Source organism: Rhinoderma darwinii, chromosome 5, assembly GCF_050947455.1.
Source record: "Rhinoderma darwinii isolate aRhiDar2 chromosome 5, aRhiDar2.hap1, whole genome shotgun sequence".
NCBI lineage: Eukaryota > Metazoa > Chordata > Amphibia > Anura > Rhinodermatidae > Rhinoderma > Rhinoderma darwinii.
The window spans coordinates 136,718,179-136,733,590 of record NC_134691.1 but is presented as its reverse complement, the minus strand read 5'-3'; the positions used below and the strand labels follow the sequence as shown (position 1 = coordinate 136,733,590).

The window sequence follows — 15,412 nt, the reverse complement described above, 5'->3', positions numbered from 1 at the left end:
TGCAAGCAATCCAACGATTGCTGGTTCAATTCCCCTAGTGGACTAATAATAATAAAAAAGTTAAATACTGCTAAAAATATAAAAAGTTTAAAAAAAATTATAATTTCCCCCTAAAGAAATTTTTTAAAAATAACATAACTGGTATTCCCATGTCCGTAAAAGTCAGAACTACAGCTCGCCTCGCAAAAAATACCGCTCAATCTACGTAAAAATAAGAGTTATGGCTTTCCGAATAGGACGACACAAAATATATTTTATTTTTAACAACTAGTTTTTCCTTAAAAAAGGACTAAAATATATAAAAGAAAACTATAAATTTGGTATTACCGTAATTTTATTGACCCCCAGAATAAAGTTAACATGTTGGTTTTACCGCACGGTGAACACTGTAAAAAACAAAAAAAAACAAAAAACTTTTTTTTTCCCATTTCACCCCACAAAGAAACTTCCTCCAGTTACCCAGTGCATTATATTGTACAATAAATGGTTTTTCGAAAAAACTACAACTTGTCTCGCAAAAAAACTAGCCCTCATATGGCTATATCGACTGAAAAATAAAAAATGTATGGCTTTTGAGGAGGAAAAAGGGAAAATGAAAATAAAAAAAAATGGCTGTGGCGGAAAAGGACTAGGAAAACATTTGTAATCATTTAGAAAAGACCGGTGAGTTCTCGTGACATGTCTGTTTTAGTAAATATTTGGATTTTCCATGGAATAACAATTCTGGAATATCTTTTCTTAGAAATCTATGTTGTGCCGTTCCTCTGTTATTCCTCCTGGAAATGTATGAATAAATTGACAATTGGGTGTCACCATTGCCCTTGTTGATAGGGTGTGTCCGTACACAATCTGGCACGGTTAGTCTAGAACTGTCCAATCAGTGCTATGTAAGGACACACCCTATTGGCAAGGGGAATGGTAACACCCAGTTGACATTTACTGGAGTAATAACAAGAACAGGATAATGCAGAGTTCTAAGACAAGATGCCCCAGAATTTTTATATAATGGGGAATGCAAGTATTTACTAAAATAGATGTGTCCTGAGCGTTGCACGATATGTGAGCATTACTCCGTTGTTACTGTTGTACAGTATTGCCATTATATAGTATTAATTATATTACATTGTACTATGTTCACAGAAGAAATCCCTGAATCTCCATCTGGACCTTGTTCCCCTAAAACCACCATTCTTCCTTCTGTTCTGAAGAGGGCCCCATCAGAGAAGGAGCGAGATGGACCCAGCAGCCCACAACCCTCTTCCAGGCCGCCTGATGAAGGTATGATTGGCTGCATACAGAACGAAGACTTTTATTCTGTTATTTTTCTCTTCTAGAATCTCCAGGTGTCTTGTTATATTTACCTTTCCAACCATTTTTTAGAATAAAAAAAAAAGATACGTTATAAATAGTCTTGGTTAGAAATCTTCTGATCCTGCATGATTTTGTCTGTTAGACTTTTGCTTCAAATAATTCCACCAATGAGATTGGAAATGATTTATATGTTGCTATATAAAAAGAAAAGTTGTGAGCTCCACTGCAGACTGGGAATGAGTGAATTTATATTTAATTTAGACTATGTTCACATGTCACAGGGTTTTCCTATGGCAAATTTCAGCTTAAATTTTTCATAAAATCCATACCAAAAATCTGAATTTGACACATTTCTGCCGCGTATTGGCCAGCGAATCTGCACACGGGTTATCCCCATTGTAATTCAATAAAGCTAATCCATGGATTTTCAGCACAGAATTCACATTAATGTTTTTCTGAGTGTGCAAATTCTGGCGCCGCGTAATGTGAGCGGATTCTGTCAGGATTTAGGCGCAGAATGTTCGCCTTAATCTTAATGGAATCTTGACTGTGGGAAAATTTAGATACATACCAACGGTTTCAGTTGTATAGCATGCTGGCATTACAAAACAACATGCCATATGCTGGTAAAAAGCAGGAAGCTCTGTAAATAAAAACTCACCATGAAACAGCTGCGTGTGAATGGAGAATGATTTTCCTATTCAGTCTCCGCTAAGATCAGTTTTTTCTACAAAACTAATTAGAAATAAAATATGCCAAAATACTGAAAATAGGCACCTACGGGAAGACCATTCCCACTCGTGTTCTAAATGGCTGAGGCCACTGGGACATGACCCTTATGATGGATATTTATGGTGTTTAGCAGTTCTACATCTATGAGCATTAGGAGCATCACAATTGCTTTATTATTTCTTGAAGACCATTCTGTACGCTATATTTACAGTAGGAAAGTGACGTTATTTTTTTACTTGGTGTAATTGTTTCAGACACTTGGTGGCGCTCTATGTTCAGCATTCCCACCACATATTTCCTGCGCAGAAATGTATAGACAATAAAGCGGATGCTGGGAGCATTTCCATTAGGACAGAGCTACTGTATGTACTGTAAAATAGAACTGACAACGCTGACTGTTACATAAACTTATGTGTCATTTATAAACATTATTTACTAAAAAAAATGTTTTAAAGAGGCTCTGTCTCCAGATTTTGCAGCCCCTATCTGCTATTGCAGCAGATCGGCACTGCAATGTAGATTACAGTAACGTTTTTATTTTTAAAAAACGAGCATTTTTGGCCAAGTTATGACCATTTTCGTATTTATGCAAATGAGGCTTGCAAAAGTACAACTGGGCGTGTTGAAAAGTAAAAGTACAAGTGGGCGTGTATTATGTGCGTACATCGGGGCGTGTTTACTACTTTTACTAGCTGGGCGTTCTGATGAGAAATATCATCCACTTCTCTTCAGAACGCCCAGCTTCTGGCAGTGCAGATCTGTGACGTCACTCACAGGTCCTGCATCGTGTCGGCACCAGAGGCTACAGTTGATTCTGCAGCAGCATCAGCATTTGCAGGTAAGTAGCTACATCGACTTACCTGCAAACGCCGATGCTGCTGCAGAATCATCTGTAGCCTCTGGTGCCGGTGTCCTCGCTCGTCTGACACGATGCAGGACCTGTGAGTGACGTCACAGCGTGATCTCTCGAGAACACGCTGTGTCTGCACTGCCAGAAGCTGGGCGTTGTGAAGAGAAGTGGATGATACTTCTATACACAACGCCCAGCTAGTAAAAGTAGTAAACACGCCCCGATGTACGCACATAATACACGCCCAGTTGTACTTTTACTTTTCAACACGCCCAGTTGTACTTTTGCAAGCCTCATTTGCATAAATACGAAAATGGTCATAACTTGGCCAAAAATGCTTGTTTTTTAAAAATAAAAACGTTACTGTAATCTACATTGCAGCGCCGATCTGCTGCAATAGGAGATAGGGGTTGCAAAATCTGGTGACAGAGCCTCTTTAAAGCAGCTAACTTTGGGGAAGTCTGCACTTGGAATTTGTTACACAGCTGGCCTAATATAGTAGAAATGGTGTGACCAGTAGGATGATGAACTACACGTAAGCGGGTGACTGGCACGATTATAGACCCCTTATCTGTGTGCAATTATTATACTAAGCCGCCCCTCCTGAACGCAGGATGGCTTCTCTCCTATATGACTAGGGTTACACTATGCTGCCACTTCCATGTATCTATGGGAGAGATAGTGACCTTGTGACCATTGCAGAAAAAAAAAATCTGACACTGTTGGAAATTTTGCTCTAGTCTATAACATTGTGTCTTGTTTGAATCTGCTGGGATCTGGTATTTTAACCTTCTCTTATATCCGTGTCTATGGTCTCTTTCTCTCTATGAAGCTCCCATTGTGTGGTAAGAGCAAAAATGCTATGGTTAGGTCATATTTTAATATTGTCTGGCATGTGACTTACTACAGAAGGGTATGGCAGTCTCGTTTAATAATGTTTTTCCGTGATTTTTCCAGCGGCACGTCCAACAACTCCATCTGATTCATCACCAAAAAAGAATCACAACCAGTCTCCAGACGGACAAGAGCTAAAGTCAAGGTCATCAAGTAAAGATTCTCATCAACGCAGCAAATCCAGTGACTCCGGAGAGGAGGCCGATAAAGAATTTGTTTTTATTTAAACTTCTTAGACATTCTGTAACATTACCTTGAATTTCTTTTACTTTCAATGTTAAGTTAGTATGATTTCTTTGACCAGTACTACGCTCCTGTCGTCTTTGCATATCTTTGTCCTCCAGTTTGCGAATGCTCAACACTCCCCAAGGCAATGGTTCAGTTGACTTTAACGGTTTACCAAGTACTTGTAGATTAAGAAGGTACAACGGTCAGCAGCCTCATGTCTTTTCTGTATTTAAGCCGCAGCACATTGTAATAGAGCACACGAAGGAAAAATGATTTGTATAAATGGTAAATACCTTTCTCTAAGTACATATATAAATATATATATGATGATCGGATCAACTTTTTACATCCTCTGGTAGGATTTTTGTCTCCATCTTGTGCTTGTACATAAACTAATACTTTCATGCACTTAAGGAAAAGCACAGGCACTGAAACCCCTTGAAGACACAATAAACTGAAACTTTTTAATGGAATGAATAGACAGATGCAACGTATATAATTTGGTTTAATAATGTCTGAGATGCCGTCCTAGGTTTTAACATTTTGATTTTGCTTTATTATACCATTCTTGAAAGGAAAGGACTAACTCATGTAAATAAATAGAGGGAAAAAATCTTTTTGACAATACAGTAACATAAATATTCACTTATATTACAGGTTATGAGGGTTTTATCTATATGTATATTTGTATCAATAAAACAATTTTACAACTTTACTTTTCTGCCTTGTAATTAATAGTTCTTGGCATATCATGCAGTAAAATTATATAATGTATATGATTATTTTATATAAATCTTCAAATATCTGTAACATCCACCTGCCATCCTACAATGTCAAACTGTAAAAAGCAAAGTGTCATAGGCTCTATTCGCAATGACGTCATGGCTTCTGTTTTTACAGGATCCATTATAGATCTGTTATGATCTCTAAGGATTTTTTTTTTACACCAGTTGACCTATAATGGTTCCATTACGTATCCATTATTTTACTTGATGGAATAATACAGCTTGCTACACTATTCTGACCATCAAGAAACAATGAATACAAGTTTGAACAAAGCCTTATGTGCTCTATATATCTCAGCTTCCTGAACGCTTGTGGATGTGACAACATGAGGGTGAGATCAGGGCCAGCCTTTTGTTGTAAGATGCCCTGTGTGGTACGTTCTCTTGCCCCCTCATATTGTTTGGAGTCAAAAAGTGTAAAAATAACCATACTATACAGTGTACTCAACAGACAGACTGGTACCCCAATAACAGTGCCATACTTTGGTCAAATAGCACTTCCATACATTTGCCTAAATAACAATGCTCTACAGTACCACCACCATACACTACAAAAAAATATATACTGTACAGTACCTATGTAACTGTGCCACAGAATGTCAATGCTACAATGCAAGGCTCAAATGAGATCACTATACCGTGCCCAAAGAATACCAACAAACCACTCCCTACATAAAGTAATCTTATAACAGTGCTATACAATTCACAGTCTTCACGAGTCTTTTGTGCCAGGCAGTTTATGCACCCGCTTAAGCACGGCCAGCTGATGCACCCTTGCGACCGCACGGCCAGCCGTGAGTGGGGTATTGGCGTAAACTACTGTGAATTTTTACGTTTTGAGTGGAATTGGGCTTCAAAGAAACTTTTTTAAAGTCCATTAATAAACATTTGTGGTTTGCAATAGTTGGGTCTGTTTTAATTTATGGCATTGGAATATTGATACATTAGAAAATACTTACTGGTGGTAAGACCACTCTGACTTTTCTTCTGCTCAAAGATACAGAGCAGTGGAGGTTGCACAATGCCAGATCTGCCACACCAAGATTTTCACCTGATTAAATGGGTTTGTAATAAAAATTAGATTCTGAAGGAATTATTAATCCTAACCATATCATATAGACTAGTATACAGGATAACACATTTTAATATCGCCTATTACTTGTGAGTTTTTACATTTCATAAACAGTGGGTCAGAGATATTGAACAGTCATGAGGTTGGGGAATCCTAGCTCCTGACTGGCGTTATAAAACTTCATTTTATAGATTATGTATATGCAAATTCGCAATCCCAGAACTAGTTTTATAAGACTGAAAAAAGTCAGATCATCTGGATGTGTCTGTATCATTATGGTAGAACACAACCATTATGTTTACACAGAGCGTTTTCAGGCGTATTTCGGGGCGTTTACGCCTCAAAAAACACCTTGAAAAATGGATTCTGAACGCCTACAAACATCTGCCCATTCATTTCAATGGGAAATACGGCGTTCTGTTCCGATGGGGCGTTTTTTTACGCCTAGTTTTCTAAAAACACCCCCGAAAAAGAAGTGCATGTCACTTCTTGGGAACGTTTTTGGAGCAGTTTTTCATTGACTCTATAGAAAAACAGCTCCAAAAACGTCTGTGAAAATCGCAAGTGGCTTAAAAAAACGTCTAAAAATCGGGAGCTGTTTTCCCACGAGGTCATTACCTCCGTAATTGACGGATGTATTTCGGCCGCAAGTACCGGACCGAACACAGTGCAGGGAGCCGGGCTCCTAGCATTATACTTATGTACGACGCTAGTAGTCGCTGCCTCGCTGCCGGACAACTGTTCCGTACTGTAATCATGTTTTCAGTACGAGACAGTTGTCCGGCAGCGAGGCAGGGACTCCTAGCGTCGTATATAACTATTATGCTAAGAGCCCGGCTCCCTGCACTGGGTTCGGTTCGTTTCGGTACTTGCGGCCGAAATACGTCCGTCAATTACGGACGTAATGACCTTGTGTGAACATACCCTTACTCTGAACAATGAAAATTGGATTTTGCTATGTGTTTTATAAATAAAATTATATAGGATATTTGCATGTCATGAAAACGCCATATTGGCTGGAGATTGAAAAAAACACCACCAACCCTTGAATCTCTGCTCCATTTAAAAAAAAAGAAAAAAGTATGTCCTGAGTGAGTATTGCATCATGTTTTGCGTGCAGATGGTGTGGTTATAGCACACTGGGAACTCAAGGGATCCTTAAAAGTGGAAATTGGGTTTTCAAATTATTTTTTGGGGGATTGAAGATTGCCGCAAGCCTCATACAAATAACAAAGCTATGTTATTTCCTGTTATCACAGGAAAGACAGCGGGAGCTCAGGGAGTTAAATGCATGGCTGAAGTCTTGGTGTAGAGGAGAAGGATTTGGGTTCCTAGAGCACTGGGCTGACTTTTCATTGGGGTACAAACTGTATTCTGCAGATGATTTGCACCTAAATGGAAGGGGGTCCGCTGTGCTGGGGGAGAGAATTCTAGCTGGGGTGGCGGAGTATTTAAACTAGGGCTGAGGAGGGAGGTCAATGTAGAAAAAAAAGGGGTAGCCAGGTTAGAGAGGGGCCAGACTATATTGGTGGGGGGAGAAACAGAATGTGGGGAGAGGACTAGACAACAAGATAAGGAGATCCTTTCGTTACAAAACATCAGTGTAAATAAAAAGGCCCGATTAATGTCAAATCACATTTCTGATAATAAAAGTGAAAAACTCACAGGCAAGTTAAAGTGTATGTTCACAAATGCCAGAAGTCTAGCAAGCAAAATGGGGGAGCTGGAGGCCTTGATACTGGAAGAAAATATAGATATAGTTGGTGTTGCTGAAACATGGCTGGACTCTTCACATGACTGGGCTGTAAATCTACAGGGTTTTACACTTTTTCGGAAAGACAGGACAAATAGGAAAGGTGGTGGTGTATGTCTGTATGTGAGAAATGATATGAAGGCGAGTGTGAAAGAGACAATAGTCGGTGAAGACTGTGAGGAGGTTGAAACCTTGTGGGTGGAACTAGAAAGGGAGGTAAACACTGAAAAAAGTACTTTTGGTGTAATCTATAGACCCCCCAATATAACTGAGGAGATGGAAGGTCAGCTATATAAACAGATGGAGCGGGCTGCACAGGCGGGTACTGTAGTGATAATGGGAGATTTTAATTTCCGGGATATTAATTGGTGTCATGGTTCAGCTTCAACTGCAAAGGGGAGACATTTCCTCAACCTGTTGCAGGAAAATTTTATGGGCCAGTTTGTGGAAGACCCGGCTAGAGGTGAAGCTCTGTTGGATCTGGTCATTTCTAATAATGCAGATGTTTTTGGGAATGTCAAGGTTCGTGAAAACCTCGGTAACAGTGATCATAATATAGTTACATTTTACCTATACTGTAAAAAACAAACGCAGGCTGGGAGGGCAAAAACATTTAATTTTAAGAAAGCCAATTTTCCCAGGATGAGGGCGGCAATTCAGGATATAGACTGGGAAGAACTAATGTCAAATAATGGGACAAATGATAAATGGGAGATTTTCAAATCTACTTTGGGTAATTATAGTGCAAAATTTATTCCTATAGGTAACAAGTATAAACGACTCAAATTAAACCCCACATGGCTTACACCTTCTGTGAAAGGGGCAATACATGACAAAAAAGGGCATTTAAAAAATACAAATCTGAGGGTACAGCTGTAGCCTTTGTAAAATATAAAGAGCTTAATAAAATCTGTAAAAATGTAATAAAATTAGCAAAAATACAAAATGAAAGGCAGGTGGCCAAGGATAGTAAAACAAATCCCAAAAAATTCTTCAAGTATATAAATGCTAAAAAGCCAAGGTCTGAACATGTAGGACCCCTAGATAATGGTAATGGGGAGTTGATCACAGGGGATCAAGAGAAGGCAGAGTTACTAAATGGGTTCTTTAGCTCTGTATATACAACTGAAGAAAGAGCAGCTGATGTAGCCGGTGCCAGTGCTGTTAATATATCAGTTGATATACTGAATTGGATGAATGTAGAGATGGTCCAAGCTAAATTAAATAAAATAAATGTGCACAAGGCCCCGGGACCAGATGGGTTGCACCCTAGAGTTCTTAAAGAGCTTAGTTCAGTTATTTCTGTCCCCCTTTTCATAATATTCAGAGAATCTCTAGTGACTGGTATAGTGCCAAGGGACTGGCGCAGCGCAAATGTGGTGCCTATTTTCAAAAAGGGCTCTAGGTCTTCCCCAGGTAATTATAGACCAGTAAGCTTAACATCCATCGTGGGGAAAATGTTTGAGGGGCTATTGAGGGACTATATACAGGATTATGTGACAATAAATAGCATTATAAGTGACAGCCAGCACGGTTTTACTAAGGACAGAAGTTGTCAAACTAACCTAATCTGTTTTTATGAAGAGGTGAGCAGAAGTCTAGACAGAGGGGCCACTGTGGATTTAGTGTTTTTGGACTTTGCAAAGGCATTTGACACTGTCCCCCATAGATGCCTAATGGGTAAATTAAGGACTATAGGTTTAGAAAATATAGTTTGTAATTGGATTGAGAATTGGCTCAAGGACCGTATCCAGAGGGTTGTGGTCAATGATTCCTTCTCTGAATGGTCACCGGTTATAAGTGGTGTACCCAGGGTTCAGTGCTGGGACCACTATTATTCAACTTATTTATTAATGATATAGAGGATGGGATTAATAGCACTATTTCTATTTTTGAAGATGACACCAAGCTATGTAATATAGTTCAGACTATGGAAGATGTTCATGAATTGCAAGCAGATTTAAACAAACTAAGTGTTTGGGCGTCCACTTGGCAGATGAAGTTTAATGTAGATAAATGTAAAGTTATGCATCTGGGTACCAACAACCTGCATGCATCATATGTCCTAGGGGGAGCTACACTGGCGGATTCACTTGTTGAGAAGGATCTGGGTGTACTTGTAAATCATAAACTCAATAACAGCATGCAGTGTCAATCAGCTGCTTCAAAGGCCAGCAGGATACTGTCGTGTATTAAAAGAGGCATGGACTCGCGGGACAGGGATGTAATATTACCACTTTACAAAGCATTAGTGAGGCCTCATCTAGAATATGCAGTTCAGTTCTGGGCTCCAGTTCATAGAAAGGATGCCCTGGAGTTGGAAAAAATACAAAGAAGAGCAACGAAGCTAATTAGGGGCATGGAGAATTTAAGTTATGAGGAAAGATTGAAAGAATTAAACCTATTTAGCCTTGAAAAAAGACGACTAAGGGGGGACATGATTAACTTATATAAATATATTAATGGCACATACAAAAAATATGGTGAAATCCTGTTCCTTGTAAAACCCCCTCAAAAAACAAGGGGGCACTCCCTCCGTCTGGAGAAAAAAAGGTTCAAGCTGCAGAGGCGACAAGGCTTCTTTACAGTGAGAACTGTGAATCTATGGAATAGCCTACCGCAGGAGCTGGTCACAGCAGGGACAGTAGATGGCTTTAAAAAAGGGTTAGATAATTTCCTAGAACAAAAAAATATTAGCTCCTATGTGTAGAAATTTTTCCTTCCCTTTTCCCTTCCCTTGGTTGAACTTGATGGACATGTGTCTTTTTTCAGCCGTACTAACTATGTAACTATGTAACTATGTGAACAGAGGCTTACAGTACCACAGGGAGTCCCTACAGTTCTGTGTGCCACCCTATGGTGCCATAATACAACATTGTATTCTACCCTAGAAGCAATACAGAACATTTTTTTCTCATGTGTTTTATATGAATCTATGGGTGCATTGTGCAAAAACGTCTTAAAGCAATGCTCTGGTCCCAGGACAAAATTATAAATGCGATGGAGTATATGAAGTTATATTACCCTGTGCCCTCCAGTTGTGACCCTCTGCCGTGGATCCACCGCAGGATCACTGGAGGGCACCAGGTAATATTGCTCCATATACCCCATCATTTTTAAAATGTCGCGGAACCGGAGGGTTGCTTTAAGGTGGTAGTTTAAGAGCCGTTTTAAACAGAAGACAATAATGATTTTGAATACTTTTTAAGGTAGACCTCCTCCAAGAAAGACTTACATTTTAGGTTTTGCATCTATTATCACAATTGGCTGCATTTTCCCTTGTAATATGAAAAAAATAAATGGAAAAAAACCTCAAAAGCAAAACTTTGCCTGATAAAATCTTGTGTTGGATAGATAATCTGCCACCAGATAAATAGCTTTGGAAGGGTGTTTAAGTAATTTGGGTTTTATTAATACACATGCCTCTACATCAAGCAGCTTCATACTGTGCAGCATGCGTTTACTTTATCGTACTCCATAATTAAAGACAAGAAAGGTCCAGGAAAGGAAAGGAAACCCATCCTAATGAGTGAAAAGTAACACATGGAAGAATTATACAATGCCCCTTGAAGCTTTGTGACAAAAGCGAATGTCAGGATTGATGAACCAATAGCTAGCCTATTAAAAGGGAAATGTTCGAGCAAATTATGTTTTTATTCATTCATTGCTGTGATAAATAGCGGGATCAGTCATTACTCACTAAATACAAATTCATTATTACATAGCAATACATTAAATTACAAGCTGACCCATTTACTCTTTGGTTACAAATTTCCTGTTTGCATCATGTTTTCTTCATGGATAATGTTTTAATGGGCTAAATGGAAAAAAATATTCAAATCCTATCTTCACTGCGTCTTTAGCTCTAAAAATAATTAAAATTAGTTTTCTGATTAAGGTTGAAGTCTAGTAAAACTTTGAGGAATTAAATTTAAAGAGAATATAGGAATGAGTCTCTTGGACAATCCCTTTTGATGACCCCGCAGACAAGTTATTTAGCCAATAGAAACGTTTACAGATTAGGGGAGAACTTCCATTTCGACATTCCCTAATTCCTGACATATTAAAAAACGGGGTTGTCTAACGCACACAACCTCTGTAAGAATTTCTGATTTATTTATAAATAATACAGTGCTCTCTCAAGTTACAATGTCAATCCGTTCCAAATAGTACAGAGCCACCGGGGACCCTGTGTACAGCCATAGCGACTCCGTGCACGCAGCACTGCTGCCAATTACCAGTTGTGGGTAGAAAATATCTGAAACCGGGATTGAGAATAGTATTGTGCATTCTAGCCTTGTCTTTGCTCTTAGGTCAGCCTTATTTATTAGATTCATCCTTGTCAAATCACTGACTTCAAGTTTCAGACTACATAAAAAACTGTTTGAATAGCAGAAAACATATTACGTATATCTATAACTATATAAAACTGAGCTAACAAAGGCAGATAATATTCCCTGGAATATCACACACACAAATATATTGATGGCATCTGCCAATACACAAAAGGTCAGACTACAGGTTCTTTAAATTTGTAAAACAATAAAGTAAAAGGATGATCAGCATTTTTGTTTGTGTAAAATGCACCCACGTGGGTCACGCAACATTCCTTGGTTCCCCATTTAAGACAAAAATGCTTCCAAATGCTTGTTTGCTAATGGTGTTAGTCAACTTAATGTCCAGTGGTCTAGTAGAACAACTACTGCTGCACACTTCTTAGGTGGCAGCAGTAGTTTTTAAAGCCAAACTCCTACAGATCACTGACATTATTGCCGCACACCTGCCTGGTTCCTGCCTTTTCTGCATAATGCTGGAGGGCAATGGGCTTTCATGCGCCAGCTTTGACATCCACTGCTGCCACCTCCGAACGTGCAGCAGGAGTTGTTTCAACTGTAGGATCTGAACCTTTACTGGACTAACAACCTTAGAAAATGAGTTTTTGAAGATAACAGTTTTTTTAAAATGGAAGACAGGACTTTTAATGTGGAAATGTATGTTTTCAAAAAGACCTTTCAACTATATTTTGCTTGTAAAATAGGCCCACTTGACCCACCATGGTCCTCCAGCAGCAAATCTTTCAGCCACTACAGAGAAACTACAGAGCTCTCAAACATTATGGTGAACAGGCAGCAGTACAGGGCAGGTGACAAAAATGTCAGTAATTTATATGACTAACCAAAACTTCAGAACACTAACTGAAGAGGGGGCTTCCCCTGTAAGTGCTGGAACTTAGTGGACGAACACCCCTAGAAAACAAGCATTTGAGAGCATTTGTCATTAACAGCGACGCTGGCGCGCTTTGTTCTCTCCTCCTCCCCCGTCCTGCGCCCGTAGAGTGCATAGTGAGCTCATCCTGGTTCTTAAAGGACCAACGTGCACCAGGAATATTGCCCCCATCCTATCCCACTTCCTCGGTGCCTGAACAATGTTGTTTATAACCAAGTGTTAATCTGCGAAGGTTTTGTATCCTGTTCCCTGTGTCTGTGACTATCCTGAGTCCAGTGTCCGTGACCAGTCCTGTGTCCAGTCCTGTATCCTGAGTAGAGCTTTCCGTGACTAGTCCTGCTTCCAATAATCCCGCACAAGCCAGCTTCCAGCTATCTAGTGTCATGCCCATGGCCGCAGGCCATCAGGATCACTCACCTCCTGATGGCCGCAGCCATGGATCTGTGAGTGCTGGTTCCCATTTCCTCCTCTTGAGACGCCAGCTCTCACATCCGCTTCTCCCGGCCGGGTCCTGTAGGGTGTGCGCGCATGCTAGTGCCCGCTCTTAAAGGGCCAGCGCGCGCACCTGAGTTAAAGTACAAAATTAGCCCATGAGCACCCTGGACTACAAGAGGGGCCCAGCCCCTTCCTGCATTGCCTGAGCTTGGTTGTCGTTAGCCTAGTTTGTCTCTGCAAATGGTCTCCTAGTGTCTTCCAGTTCCCAGTGTTTCCCTTTCCTGCTACCTGTATCCTGTGCTGTCCTGGTCAAGTACCGGATTGAGTTGAAGTCGTGCTGTGCTGTGCTGTGTACCACGCCTGTCCTGTTACACCACACCTGGTGTCCGCCTGCTGCCAAAGTCCCTTCCGAGCCTGCCTCGCTACTGTCTGAAGCTACCACAGGTGCACCTATACGAACTATAGACTGTTACCAGTGTCCTGTTGGCCAGCTGCCATTCCATTAAGGCGGTACGGCCCAGTGGGTCCACGTACCTAACGTGACATCTAGCACAAGCCTGTTTCAGGCTATCCGGCACAAGCCTGCATCCAGCTATCCAGCAAAAGCCTGCTTCCAGTAATTCGGCAACAGCCTGCTTCCAGTAATCCGGCACCATGGTGCTATCAGGGTACCATCTGACTGTCCTATATCTGTCGGGCCAGCAGCTACTCTGTTATGGCGGAGTAGCCCAGTGGGTCCACATACCCAGTGGGCATCAAAAATGGTCTTCAAAACATACATTTAGTTGTGCTTTATCTATATCCAAAGCACATCAGAGCTAATTATATAGAAACAAGACACATTGGGGTAGATTTAGTAATACTGTGTAAGATTTAGACAGTGTAAACAAAGATTAGGCAGTCAGACAAGGCGCCAAATTGATCACAGTTCTGCATGCTGTATGAGATATTTGGCTCATCTTGCTTGACCTGTTAGACACTTTTCTCTTCCTTATACTACCTTTGATTTGATTTATTTGGCAACAGAATTTTGTGCCAGATTTTTGGCGCACTTTGGAACATTTAAGCCACACCTGCTTTTTGCGAAACCACGCCTCATTCTTAAGGCACTTTTTAAAATTGTCTAATGTGGCACGAAGTCCTGTTTTTTTTGCATTTGCTTAATAAATAGATCTAAATCCTGACGTGACATTATGTGCCAGAAATGCGACATATTTTGGCGCATTTTACGATATATTCTAGACAAGCACACATTAGTAAATCTGCCCCATTTTAAGTACCTAAAATTACTCTGCCAATCACCCACAAAACCTGGGCAACTTTGTTTTTTGTATTATTGTGTTCTTTTACCAAGTCTCTGATTCTCAGTCTTGTGAGAGTTGGCATGACACTGAGCAGGTGTTAATATTTGGAATTTAGCTTGATTTTATGCATTCACATTGTGGGGGATATATTTGGAACTTAAAACTGCTATTATATCACTAGGTGAGTATTTCTTTCACACGGTGTACAGGACATCTAAAAGTGAAAAGGCTGGGCAAATGTATATTAAATCTCTAATAATTCCTATCCATAAAATAACATGTTTATCTGATGGAGATAAGGTTATCAAATTAAATGATCTTTTAGTGTTTAGATTGATTAAAAATAAAATCCATATATTATTTTTCCTTCACTAACTAGGATGGTTGGGTTATTTGTTTATGTCATATTCTATGCAGGGATCTAAATATATAGGAGCAAGCTGTGCCCGTGCTACCCACAGCAGGTGCCAGCTGTAATATACAGCCTACATCCTGCTTGTAACGTCTATGACCACGGTCCGTCGTTCTGACTTACCCTTCGATGGCCGTGGGTATGGACATCCGAGTTCCTTGCAGCGTTATCCTCCTGTGAGGCGTCAGCACTCACTTCCAGATATCGAGACTGTCTCCGGAGGGCGCGCGCACCAACACGTGCATGGTCTTAAAGGGCCAGTGCGCGCATAATTGCAGGAAGTCTGAAATCTCGCCCAGGCTGCTCTGGGCTATAAAAGGGGCTCTGCCCTCTTGTTCCTTGCCAGAGCGTTGTTCGTTACCCAAAGTTTGCCTTGCTAATGGTCCCCTAGTGTCTTCCAGTTTCCTAGT

General features: G+C 40.2%; 1 protein-coding gene across 5 annotated transcripts in view; it reads left to right on the top strand.

Annotated features, from left to right (window-relative positions):
- The window catches only part of CARMIL1 (capping protein regulator and myosin 1 linker 1), a 489,111-nt gene extending 484,381 nt beyond the window's left edge, over positions 1 to 4,730 (top strand). For all 5 annotated transcript variants that reach the window (XM_075826549.1, XM_075826548.1, XM_075826545.1 and 2 more), the window contains 2 exons: positions 1,141 to 1,278; positions 3,851 to 4,730. In XM_075826549.1, the coding sequence (XP_075682664.1) occupies positions 1,141 to 1,278; positions 3,851 to 4,014 (302 nt within the window). In that variant the 3' untranslated portion in view covers positions 4,015 to 4,730. The remainder of the gene's footprint in view (positions 1 to 1,140; positions 1,279 to 3,850) is intronic.
- The last annotated feature ends 10,682 nt before the right edge of the window (positions 4,731 to 15,412 follow it).